General features: G+C 43.3%; 1 protein-coding gene across 2 annotated transcripts in view; it reads right to left on the bottom strand.

Moving 5' to 3' along the window:
• REDIC1 (regulator of DNA class I crossover intermediates 1) overlaps positions 1 to 13,913 on the bottom strand; it is a 960,655-nt gene that overhangs the window by 256,626 nt on the left and 690,116 nt on the right. For both annotated transcript variants that reach the window (XM_085654103.1, XM_085654104.1), the window contains one exon: positions 12,905 to 13,350. In XM_085654103.1, coding sequence (XP_085510229.1) covers positions 12,905 to 13,350 — 446 coding nt within the window. The remainder of the gene's footprint in view (positions 1 to 12,904; positions 13,351 to 13,913) is intronic.

Raw genomic sequence — 13,913 nt, 5'->3', positions numbered from 1 at the left:
GGCTGGATTTCAATATCTCTTTGAGCACTTTGATGATCTGCACAGATCTCTCAGACTTTGAGAGCGTTTGAATAGGAAGTCCTCCTCTTTCTGTATGACATGCATAGCCACTTTATGGTAAGTGGTAGCACAATAAATAACCTTGTGGTATGAGAAGGTGTCATAAGAAGGGGAAGGTTTTGCAGGATAATGCTCAAGGTTGGGATGCCCCGGTGGGACTACGTTCTAATAGTCCTATGGATCAATCATTGTTCCCCTCCTGCTGGTTGGTCGTAACGGTCAAGTGCCCGTGGAGTCTGCATCGTGGCGAACTACAATAAGGTGACCTCAGTTAGGAATATGAGAGTGGCACCTATTAGAGAGTGTCCAGTGAAAGAGGTCTGGGAGGTAGAGGTGGTGGAGAGTGTGGTAGAGGTAGAGGGCTGATGGCCCTATCCTTGTGTTGTTTTAAGAGGCGGTTCATATGTGGAAGGCTTGAGCAGTCTCTTTCTGGAAAGCTAGCTTCCGTGGTACAATGTCTAGTTGTGGAGGAATGCATGTAGATATTTTTCACATCAGCAGATCAATAAAAAGGCACTGTAACTTTGTATCAACTTTTCACTGTAGCTGCTCAAGGATGTGAACCTCTAACGTGCTGTTGCTTTCCAGCCTAATCTGATTTTGGTCCAAGTGAGGCTTCGACGTTGAAGGGGTCCACGGCACCGATTGGTGTTTCAGAGCCAATGGAGTGCTGGTAAAAGCAGGAGTCTTAGGATGTCTTAGTCGTAGTGAGCAGCGCCTCTCCGCTGCTACAGCGAGTCCGTTCATTGGTCTGACAGCTCGGCCGGCCCCGGAGAGCGGGGGAGAGCCAGGTGGAACCCGAAGAGGAGCCAGGCATATGGGGTGCCGGAGGAGCGGCCAGGCAGTAACTCTACTCTTGGAGACAGAGCAGTGGCAGCAATTGTACGAGGTGTTTGTTCACGGCGGTTGGCGCCAAATTGATTTGGTTTTGCCTTAATGAGGTGCACGGGCACTCCGTCAACTGATAAGAAACGGCTCATATTGCTCATATGGCTGATATTGCCAGGAATAAGATCTTGTATTGAAGACTTTATTTGCATTACCTTATACTTGAGATACACAGAATCACAAGGGAACCTTTACAACGCTGTGAGAAAAATATTTCTTTAGGACCTGCTGGGTCGGACATCACCAGTGGCAAGTAGGACCACGCGAGGTGCAAAGCCTGTTTTTCTGAGACATCTCCTCTACATGTGACAGGTATCCATCAATCTTACCTGACGAATCTGGGAACCCCAAGGGCAGCTAATTCTACCTACTGTTGGGGCCAGAGCCTAAGGGACGAAGGAGCGGACCGGGAGTGCTGCGGGAGTAAGGACTACACTCCCCAGGCTCCTTTGCAGTATCCAGCACCGTCGCGCTACCATCATCAGAGCACCAGGAGGCGCCGTTAAAGCTTTCCAGGGGCTCCTGCAGCGCGGGACGTGCGCGGGATTGCCTGGGCAAAGCCCAGGCCAAGGGCGGGCCCATCCAAGCTCGTCAGAGATAGTAAGAGGCTGGGCTGGGCCATTTCCCTAAGATTTCATTTTCTTTCCTATATGGGACTAACGCTGCATATTGTGTAATTGCTTTGCTAACTCTTAATACTGTGGCTAGCTACTGTTTAGTATGAGTAAATTAAAGCACAACAAAGGACCTAATGTTGTTGGGACACTAGATGCCTTTCTTCAAAGGGCGGAATCTTGCCTGATAAATGAAATAAAACTCACTGAACGAAGGCTATCCCTACCACCCCAACCCTTCCAGAGCAGACTCCCCATCACAAAGGGAATTACAGATTCTGCAACGACAATTACCAACAAGCCATTACCTTCACCGCCCAGTACTTTGGCTTAAGCAAGAATAGATATAATATCAGATTCCACTTCTATTCCTCCCTATGAATCTGGATCAAGCCCTGTTAGCTCTAAAGTCACCACTAGAGGGCAAAAGGCCACTCGTAAGCTAGACTACCCCATCGAACCTGCGCCCAAAAAAAGGAAAGCTAAAAACACTTTAAAACAGAGCAAATCCACGCAGAGGGTAAATGGGAACAAGGTGAAATCAGCCACTGGCACGGGTGAATCCAATAAGGGTCCCCCGAATATCACTAAACAGAGTGAGACGGATAAACCTAATAATAATGTACTTGACGGGAATTTCTGGGGTAGACTCGAGACAATGTTGTCAACTTTCCTGGAACCTCTCAAATTAAAGGAAACCACCGTAGAAGCCAGACGTACAAAAATAGAGGAGTTGGTTGGTAGTATACACCCAGCAAGATTGCTAGATAACATTAACTCAAACGAATGCAACCTGTCCAATAGGGGGGCGGGTATGGTTGTTGCTTCAACTACTAGTTCGAATGCTACTGATCAAATATCCAATAGGAGTAATAACCCCCATGCGACCACATCTAAAGTAGAGAACCCACCTATTCATGCTGGCCGACACCCCAGTATAGACAGACCCATTTCGATAGTCCCCAGCAATCCCGTTGACCCAGAAAGGGGAGTACAGGCTAAACGGGTGACCAGTGGAAATAAAGCATTAAAGAAAGGCAGAGAACCACAAGAACAAAACGATCAGTTTCATTGTCCACCATCTAACTTAAATCTACCCCCAGAAGTGACTCCGTATACGGTAGTCCTGGCGAATGTCCCTCCTTTAATCAACAATGCCTTTGAACACTGGTCGGCCTTAAAGAATAAGTCCCTCCACTTCTTAACCAGAAGGACTGGCCTAAAAGAGCCACTTTATTCTGATTTCAAAATGGCACGCAGAATCGGGTGGGTGGGTCCCTCAGCCAAATCATTTCATGGAGACTGTGTTGTACTAAACTTTAAATCACCTCTTTTGGTGCACACAATCCTGGTGAAGGGTAAATGTGGACCTCCCAATTCTAACGACATACACATAGTACAATTGGGATATTTTTATCGTCCATTAAATTTGCCAACACGACAGGGTTTTTTACCTGAGGGAGACATTTTTTTAAGACCCAGGCAGCCTAGATATCCCGTCCCAGTTTATAATTGTTTCGACCCTCTGAATTCCCTGGAAGATATTGATTGACTGGATCCCAGGTCTTGTGTATTACATAATCATGTAACCAGCAGACCTGAACAAAGAGGTTATTCTGGGTTGAATTTAATGAGAAATGACGGTACTGTACGTGATTATTATGCCAGAAATGATAGTGGATTGGCTCGAGGGACCCTGAACTTGATTACGGAGATACATGGTGACTGTCATGGAATCCCAAATGCCTCTCTCTCAACTAGTGATTTAAATGTATTTTTGGTTGATAATAGTAGACCTGAGGTACAAGGATTCCTGGGCTCACAGACTGCGGCTCAAATTAATTCAGAGGGCACATTATTTGTTCCCTTCTCATCCACACATGTAAATGATGATTTATCCGAGACAGCAATTCACCCTTGTAATCGCCATGCGGATGACAAATCTTTTTTGTGCAATATAGCTTCATGGAACATTGCTGGTATTGGTTCTAAGTTAAACACTCAATTGTGGTGGGAATTTATTTTACAATTTGAGGTCCTATGCTTTCAGGAGAAATGGTCCAAGGAAGCGATTCACCTGAATAGATAAAGGACCTACCACACCCCAGCAATTAATGTTCAGAGTGGCAGGGTTAAGGGAGGTTTATGTACATATATATCTTGTGGTATGAATATAAAGAACATCACAATGCTTGCCAGTGATGACTATTTCCACTTAGTTAGACTGGATCTTGATAAATCATCTTCTATAGTTCTGGTCAATTTTTATAATAATATTCCCCCTGGGAAAGTGGGTACCGTTGTAAGAAACATGTTACAGGAACTGAGATCAGTGGGTAAAAGCAACAGCAAAGATACAACATTTATACTGGTAGGGGATTTTAACTGTGCGCCATGCGAGAATGCTGGAGATAACTCGTGTGGGGGTTTAAGAGAAGAAGGAGTATGTTCATCTCATTTTAGGCATACAGTTTTGGGGGAGCAGTTAAACGAGTTTATTTTTAATCTTGATTTGGGATTTGTTAATGATATATGTCCAACACCAGCCCCAATGCCATGGACATTCAACGGTAGGGGCCTCTGCTCCACCATTGATTTCATTTTAGTATCAAACAATCACGCACAAAACTTACATTCTTTTCGTGTCTCAGAGAACTCGCTTGGCGATCACTTTCCCCTTTGTCTGACTATTACGCTACCCTCCAGTAAAACTTCTAGATCTGACAATAATAATGACCGGTTGCTAGAAAACATATCCATTGGTAGTACCAATGGGTACTCCCTTCGTTGGGCCGTGGTAGACCAAGATGCTGTGACTAACGTAGTGGTGGATTAATGCAACTCGCACATAGAGACATGTCTGACCGAAACAGCGCCCCCTGACAAAATTTTGACCTCCTTTATGGTAATAACCACTGCAATAAGAGAGTCCCTCATTAGGCGTAGAAAGAGTAATAGGTCTCAGAACGGGTGGTTTGATCACAGGTGCACTCAAGCTTACTCCTAGCTAAAAAAAAGTACTTCACAAAACTCTGAGAAATACATTGGAAATAAGGCTAGCTAGAGGGGTATACAAACAAGCAATAAGGGATAGAAAAAATACACTGAAGAAGGAGGTATGGGAGGCACTACACGCGGCCTCAATAGCTAGAGATACTGCGACATTTTGGAAGGTCATCAGGGCACCATTTTTAACTAGCGAGATCGGTCTATCAATCGAGATAGCTATAACGGAAGAACAGTGGATCGGGCACTTTGCCCAAGTATATAAGGGTGAGGGAAGCCCCGAGGGCGAGGGTAGCCCGGACACGGTGGATACTCAAGCCTGTAGGGCTCAGGGCTCAAATTATTTGTTAAACTATAACAAATTAATGTTCACTCTAGAGGAAGTGGAGCTGGCCCTAAATGCAAGCCAAGGCGGCAAGGCGCCTGGACCAGACGGGGTCCCTATGGATATGTTTAAATCAAACATTTCTCTGTGGGGGCCGCTACTGGGCAGGCGCTTAACGCCAGTTGTAACACTGATTGTCTACCCACTTGGGTAGAGGCTACTATTGTGCCCATTTTTAAGAAGGGGGACAGGCATGACCCAGGATGTTACAGACCAATTTCCCTGTTGGATGCTATAACAAAGGTAGTGGGTAGAATTGTCTTGGAACGCCTTCAGGACTGGGCAGATGAGAATTCTGTCCTGTCTGATCTTCAGCATGGCTTTCGGACTGGTGTGGGGACTGTTGAGCAGGGCATAAACCTCTCCCTTCTGGTGGAGAAGTATACCAAAGCCAAAAAAGGGAATCTCCTTTTAGCATTTGTGGACCTCACAGCCGCATTTGACTGTGTGCGCCACACTAAACTATGGTCAATATTACAAGCCATGGGGGTTGATGTGAATATTATTTATTTTCTTAAACGTTTTTATAGCGATGCCAAGGCTCGTGTCCACTGCGGACTGAAGGGCGAGCACTCGGCTGCATTTTCGATTAGGAGCAGAGTTAGGCAGGGCTGTGTCCTGGCTCCATTCCTTTTTAATTCGTATATAAATGGACTGGGGGAGGCTCCTATTAAAGACAACCAGGACCTCCCCCAAATAGCCGGCCGCTCTATCCCAGCCCTTCTATACGCGGATGACGCGGTGCTGATGTTTCGTACACAAGTAGGTCTACAACGTGTTCTGGATAGTTTTTCCCTTTTTATTAATGACCTAGGCTTACGGGTAAACTCTTCCAAAACTTTTATTATGCGCTGTGGCATCGGTATAAAGAAACAAAGATATGTATGTGGCAGGACAAAAGATTGGGGTCACAAAGAACTTCTCATATTTGGGCATTCTTTTTGCCCACAATGATACCTGGGCGCAAGTAACTGCAGCAAAAAAACTGGTACTTTTACGCACTACCTTTGCTCTTACTGCCTTTGCGAAAAAACAAGCCCAAAAAAACCCCAGAGGAGCTCATTAAAATCTACAAGGCGAAGTGTGTTTCAGCTGCAGTGTATGGCAGCGGGGTTTGGGGGTTTGCTGATCCGCTACCAATCCAGAGAGTAGAGAATTCCTTCCTAAGATGCATCCTATCGGTCCAGAGTAGTACCTCAGCATGCATTTGTCAGGCTGAGCTAGGACTACCTTTTATCTCAGATCTAATTAGGCTCGAGCCTGTCCTGTTATGGCACAGGCTCTGGACTAAAGTAGAGGCCAAATTGAACAGAGATATCCTTACTGATATTTTGAAATTGGAAGGTGCAATGAGGATTCCATGGCTAAAATAGGTTTATAATTTTCTAAAAGATCTCGGCCATACAGAATATTTTATTAATCCTATTACAATTAGGGCAACAACAAGGAAGGAACTAAGGCATGAGGGCATTCTCCATCTGGATACCTTAGAATGTCATCTAAGATCTTAAAACCCACAGTCCTGCGCAATCAGATGGTTTTAACTACTTTTAACATTCAACCCTACATAACCTTTGTACCTGGTGCCCATGATAAATTTTTATTAACTCGTTTTAGGTTGGGGGTCTTTCTAGACTAGTTACTTTTCCCACAATGAATGACTGGTCTCAAAACCTCCAACTATGCCCCTGTGATAATACTTCCCCACAATCCATGTTACATGTTACTTTTTTCTGTAAGTTTTACTCTGCACCCAGGAGCTCTCTCCTTTTACCTATCCTGAATCACTGCGGGCTACGTCAATGCCATCCTGCTTTCTTGGCTCTCCAATATATAGATAATGAGCATAGCGTTTTCAGAATAACAATCTTTCTGAAAAAGGTGTTGAGCTTAAGGAAACAAAGGTGTACTTAATTGTTTTTAATGAGTTATGGATCTCTTTTTAAATCTATTGTATGAAGGCTTTCTAAATTGAATATATTTTTTAACTTTATGTATTTAACCAATAATGTAATTCTTATCTGAACCATGCTTGTATGAATTGTAAGAATGTTTTTAAACTTTGAGCTTTTATGATTGTTTGTTTACGCAATCGAATAAAGCCTTCTTTGACTTGACTTGAGTGAGGGTCGTGAGCTGATGTGCCGCTTGCTCTTGTTGGTTTCAGACTTTGGTGTCGGACCCGAAGCCTGGATCTGGCTGGCCTTGCTTAGAGACTTGGCACCCCCAGCTGGTTTGTGTTGATGCAGAGTGGACCCTGTGGCGGGTGGTGGCCCTCCAGCAGTTTGATCTTTCCCAAAAGACTTGGGGTCAAACCCATTCTCTGGTTGGTGCTCTGCGTCGTATCGGGGAGCAGTTTTGTGTCTTTTGTTTTCGTCCAAGCAACAGGCTTCGAGGCTTGGGCGACCTCCTGGTCATCTTCCAAGCTGCTGGGCTGTGGACTTGTAGGCCTTTTTTCGTAAAGGTGATCCCTGAAGTTCCGGTCCCTTCCTCCTCATGAGAGCCCATCTCCTTCATCTTCCCTGGAGATGTCTGGGGTCTCTTAGATATCCTCTTGTTGCATGGTACATGCCCACCTGTGCTACCAACGACAGCAAAAGGTCTTCTTTGGTCTAAAGGCTTGGAAATGCTAGAGAGTTTGTGACGTGGTTGTCGGAGTACAGGCACAATTTGAAGACCTGATGATGATCGGTTCAAAGGTTTTTAGCATGGCACTGGGGGAAATATTGGACTGTGATTGCTCCACTACATTTGCTCATTCATGGAGGTTGCACCACGTGGATAAAAGTATTTGATCTCCAAAGGGGGCTCGGCCCTGATGGGGCTCTACAGATATTGAATACTAGAGTTTGTTTGCACAGTTTTGCTCCAGCACCTTGTTACTACGTTCAAATATACAATGACCTCCTTGGACGGTTCATTTGTTTATGGCATGGATTTAAAACATGAGAGTACATGTGCAAATCGCCAGGAATAGAAGAAGTCTTTTTAAGATGCCTTCTTGTGAAATGAGGTTAAGGTGACTGACTTGAGAAAGTGGAAAAGAAAACTCGTTTTCCAGGGTACATATACCAGCCTACATTTCATTTTAGAAATATGAAACGACAGGTAAATGGAAAAAAAAAATTCTATCATGATACTTTCACGTGTAGGTTTGAGTAGTTTAATGATCAAATGACCAAAACCGTAAAAGTTATCATATTTGGGTATGGAGGAATGGAAATAGTTGCATGTGGAGTAGCGCAATTTAGACTCTATCCTTTACATGTCATAAATGCGCAATTTACATTTATTTGAAATTATATCTACTGTGTGCCTTAATATTACCATGTGTGAACATATAAACGCATTAATGAAATGTAACTAGTGAGAAACCGAAGCTTTAAAAACGTGTGCACTAATGTTCAGTTAAACATGAAGATGTATTTTGTAGTCACGTTGTATTAATACTTTAAGTCACATTTGATTATATTCTGAAAGTCATGTTCGAAAGTGTACTCATGTATGCACTTATTCACGTTTGCATTTACTTTTGAATTTTATGTGCACCAGTATAACCATGCATTTGAAGTGCACATTTAAATGTTATTTAAAGTTCGTCTGTTTTAAGGCCTTGTAAAATTGAAATGTGCTTTTTTTTGTTTTAAATTTCTTTACTGGAGGTTTGCATATACGTAAACAATACAGATTTGCTAGGTTTATGCGTTGTCGCGGCTACAATTCTTTTAACCATATACATCACTGTTATATGTTGTAGCTCATGAACATACATTCATATGCACTGCAGTTTTGTTACAATGGTTATAGTCCGTGCATAGGTGTTCACATTTCACAATGCGCTTTCTTGATGCCTGCATCTGTGTTGTCTGCTTGGTTTCTTGGCGCCAGCTGCGCTCTGTCTGCACGCACATCGCACCTTTTCCAACATGCTAACTGTGGGTGCGGGTTATAACTGAACTGGGACAACATAAAACATAATAGGTGGTTTGGGGTAACGGTCCCTATATCCCCCCAGTGTGCTCCTGTGTTGCCTCTGGTGTACATGAGTCGGATGGCTATCCTCTTGGCTTATGTGTATGTTGCCTGGTGAGGGGCAGTTTGCAGGAGGTTCATGCTACTTCTTCCTACTCTTGTCTTCGCTGTGTCGTATACCATCTCTATTGTTTGGGTGGGGCAATTGCTGGGTTCAGAGGAGGTATGTTAGTGTTGTGGTTGCTTTGTAGCTCTGCCAGCATCACGTTCCAGCTGACGGTGAGGGGGACATTGCGTATGCCTAGGGTGTCTTCTCGATGTAGGGCTACACTCTCCGCTTTTGCCCATATTAAAATTGAGCGCCTCCATGCTATTGAATGAGGGGGATCCGGAGACTTCCACCTCTTAGTGATCAGCCTTTTAGCTATTGTTATTCCCAGGTCCAAGAACTTAGAGACTTGGCACCCCCAGCTGGTTTGTGTTGATGCAGAGTGGACCCTGTGGCGGGTGGTGGCCCTCCAGCAGTTTGATCTTTCCCAAAAGACTTGGGGTCAAACCCATTCTCTGGTTGGTGCTCTGCGTCGTATCGGGGAGCAGTTTTGTGTCTTTTGTTTTCGTCCAAGCAACAGGCTTCGAGGCTTGGGCGACCTCCTGGTCATCTTCCAAGCTGCTGGGCTGTGGACTTGTAGGCCTTTTTTCGTAAAGGTGATCCCTGAAGTTCCGGTCCCTTCCTCCTCATGAGAGCCCATCTCCTTCATCTTCCCTGGAGATGTCTGGGGTCTCTTAGATATCCTCTTGTTGCATGGTACATGCCCACCTGTGCTACCAACGACAGCAAAAGGTCTTCTTTGGTCTAAAGGCTTGGAAATGCTAGAGAGTTTGTGACGTGGTTGTCGGAGTACAGGCACAATTTGAAGACCTGATGATGATCGGTTCAAAGGTTTTTAGCATGGCACTGGGGGAAATATTGGACTGTGATTGCTCCACTACATTTGCTCATTCATGGAGGTTGCACCACGTGGATAAAAGTATTTGATCTCCAAAGGGGGCTCGGCCCTGATGGGGCTCTACAGAGATCATGGAGCGCAAACCAGATTGGTATCACCAGTAAGATAGAATATAAACAAGTTATTCAGCAGAATGCACCGAAAGGATCTGAAAAATGTGTGTAGGCCATATGGATACTCGGAGCTTACACGGAGCAATTGCTACGAAAAGCAATTTAACATGAAGTCGGCGTCCATGTGTAATGTATGTCAAGAGGAGAAGTTACACTGTATCTCATGACTCAAAGAAAAAAAACTTGCAAACATCCGAGCACTAGATGACAGGAATATCATAAGCATGTATATCTACAGCTACACTTGCTATGAATATATACACACATACATATATACATATATATACATTTCAACAAAGACCGTTCCCAATAACAAAACAGGCTCCAGCACGCTTGGGTTCATTAGACGTCTCTACGTATAATCAAGTCTGTCGTGTGATGATACTTGAGAACTTTACATAGAATCTAAACACAAATAATTGGTTAGGTCCAGGTAGAGAAGGTATAGGAATGTTTCTTCATCCCTATAGGGATAATACATTGACTGTAGTGAGTTAATATTTGGAAATTGTATAAACTCACTGACTTTAAGAAGCTCTGGATTCCGTTTAAAAAAGTGTTTTAATAATTACATATTTTTCTTGTCCATGTAGTGTTGGTATGTGATGATTTTTTTTGTCATTTGTATTGTTTGTTATATATATCTATATCATTATTTGTACCGCAGACGAAGAGATTGACACAAAATGAAATATTTAGATGAAAACAAGCATATAAAACAAGGAACTAGATAAATTCTCGAACAGACTAGATTGAAGTGAATGTAGTGTTATTTAAATGGATATTTATTGATGACCATATGGGGTGCCTATAAATGTTGCATTACAATATTGATCCTACCCCACTGAGTTGGCCTTACAGCATCACACTCCTTTACGTCGAGATTAAAAGCACAAAAAGCCCCTTGTCATAAGTTCAGATTGACCGTGATGGGGAGCGGCTGGATACAGGAACCTGGTTAGTCCCACTGAAAAAGTTACCTTCAAAAGTCCAGTGTGAAGAGTTCAGTTCAATGTGGAGGAGGCTGCGAGGAGCAGGGAGAGCGTTGGGGATGGTCGTTGTTGTAGAGCAAGCAGGCCGGGCGTCACGGATGGTTGTTGCTGCAGCACAAAAATTGTGTTGGGACTCACAGTCGGTCGCTGCAAGAGGTTAGCATTTGCGATCACAGAGGGGCGATAAAGCTATAGCACGAAGTGCAGATCTAGCAATGCTGGTCACCGTTGGCAGTCGCTTTAGCGCAAAGTGTCGGTTTCACTCGAGCTTCGCGTTAACGATCGGCAACATCTTGGCACGAACATGCCCGTTCACAGAGCTTAAAAACTCAGGAGTTCTGTTTGAGTCAGAGGAGGGCTCTCTGATGTCAGCCAATGGTCCAGGACCCGGGGAGGCACCTCTTGGGGATAATGGACTTACTCTTGCAGAGGCCAGCAGGGCTCAGGCAATTCCAGTTGCAGGTCAACTGAGCAGGTGCAGGGAGGCCTCAGGAGCTTGGCACGTCCCTGTAGCTCAGAGCAGGACTATTGATGAGGAACCTCTGAAAGAGAAAGACTGATAATAGGAGTGCAGCAATGTCCCAACAAGAACAGGCAAAATGTGCCTTTTTACCTGCGACTTAAGGTCAAGGTTGCTGTTCAGGTTAAAAAAAATAGTCAAAGGTCAGCACTGTTGCATAATGGAGCACTATCAGGAGTTGGGCAATAGAATTATCTTAATGGTAACTATAGTAAGGTTATTGATCTGCCACTGATTGCCAGGGAAGCCTGGGTTCATCAACTGCCTGTAGGAATACATGGCACCTTCTGTTGCATACCATTTATTCCACCTGAAAACAAACCATCTGTAGAAGAACTACTAATCATAGATTTTGCTGCTGTAATACTCTTCACATGGATCTACCGTAAATATAAACCAACTATTGACCAGTAATGCTAAACAAAAACATGTCTGTTGATGATTAGCAATGGCCAATGGAACTGTACTAACTCAGCACTGCAATCCTTACTCCGACTCCCTGTTTGTTCAATTATCAGCTATACTACAAACTGGGATCATTCTGCTTCTAAGAGAAAATCGACCATTGCACTCACACTTTGACAGTTTTGTTTTTGAAAAACAAAACATTTTTAGAAGTCAGTGAATGGGCATCAAACACCGACGATGGTCACCCACAAAACCTTTAGAAACTTGACAAAACCCGCCATGACAGAGGTTCCTATCAGGCGTGCAACGCCCACTGGGCACAAAGGGCTTCAGCCCCCCCGTCGTGTGTGGCAGACCCGTATGAGACAGCTTCCCAGGCACACACACAGCTGCACCCGAGTACTTCACAGGTCTTTAAAAGACCATTTGCTTGTTAATGAGGCGTTGTTATTTTTGCACCCCATCTTAGGGCCTCTGCAGCTCCACTCTGCCTATTGCTTGAAGAATTAGCCCCCCGAATTCTTTTCTTAGCCCCCCCCAAAAAAATTGGCTCTAGTTGCGCCTCTGGTTTCTATCAAGGTACAGAGCTCACAGCGGGGCTAGCAGGCATGTCTAAATTTGGTAGACGGTAGTCCAAAGTAGCGAACCTAATGAGCTACCCTCCCTGACGAAGTACAGTCTACAAAACTTTAAATCTGGCCTTAAGTTTTAAACTGTGCGACATGCTCACACTGAGCTTTATTATTTTTGATGATTGAAAATGGTACAATACGTACGCAAAAAGTTAATATTTCTGGAATAGTATAAATAGACTTATTTGTTTGTCTAGAAATAACCCGATAAATGACTGACAAATCCAGCTATACATTGACAAAATATATATTTACAAAATGTATACTGAGAATGCATGTCTTATGTTCTTCTATCGTAACTACGTACCTGATGTTTCAATCCTGATTAGGTTCCTCGACATTTCATAGTTTCCTGTCGTGCTGTCCTCAAACTGTTCACTCGCACCACTATTCTTTAGCATATTCATATTAGGCAAACAATGCTGCTCTGGAAGAGTAACAATGCTTTCTAGGCATCTGTCAACAGTACTTTTTGTATGCCTAGATTTGCAGCTGAGATGTTGCAGATCCTGCTGTCTGTTTCTCTTTGCATTTGCTGTAAGTAACTGAGGTATAGTGTCTTCGTTATTAAAAACTTCACAGTCTTCTAACGGTGTGTGCACCTGTTGATTTGGTACTCCAAGAAGGTCAAATATAGGAGGGATTCTTTCACTTTGGAACCCGTTGAACAAGTCGTCTTCTCTATAGCTGGTTCCCAACTCTTTACCAATGTTCATAACGCAAGTTTTATCAACAAAGTTGATACTTCCTGACCTTATTTACAAAAAAGTAAGCAAATAAAAGAAGTCTTAATAACATCTTGTGTATGAACTATCAAGCACCTTATATTACAATTTTGGTTTAAACTCTTCAAAATATATACTTCCGGGCATTTTGAATTTTTCAAGTTGCATTGCAAAATAAAGATCACACACTAGGTTCAGACAAAACAGCATTATTTAAAACTTCTAGAGTATAAGCTGCTACAAATAATACATCATAATATATGTGATGACATATTTCAAAGCGTTTCGGAAAAATACTAGAGTTTGTTTGCACAGTTTTGCTCCAGCACCTTGTTACTACGTTCAAATATACAATGACCTCCTTGGACGGTTCATTTGTTTATGGCATGGATTTAAAACATGAGAGTACATGTGCAAATCGCCAGGAATAGAAGAAGTCTTTTTAAGATGCCTTCTTGTGAAATGAGGTTAAGGTGACTGACTTGAGAAAGTGGAAAAGAAAACTCGTTTTCCAGGGTACATATACCAGCCTACATTTCATTTTAGAAATATGAAACGACAGGTAAATGGAAAAAAAAAATTCTATCATGA

This window comes from Triturus cristatus, chromosome 4_1 (assembly GCF_964204655.1).
Source record: "Triturus cristatus chromosome 4_1, aTriCri1.1, whole genome shotgun sequence".
Lineage (NCBI taxonomy): Eukaryota > Metazoa > Chordata > Amphibia > Caudata > Salamandridae > Triturus > Triturus cristatus.
This window is presented reverse-complemented; position numbering and strand designations above follow the sequence as displayed.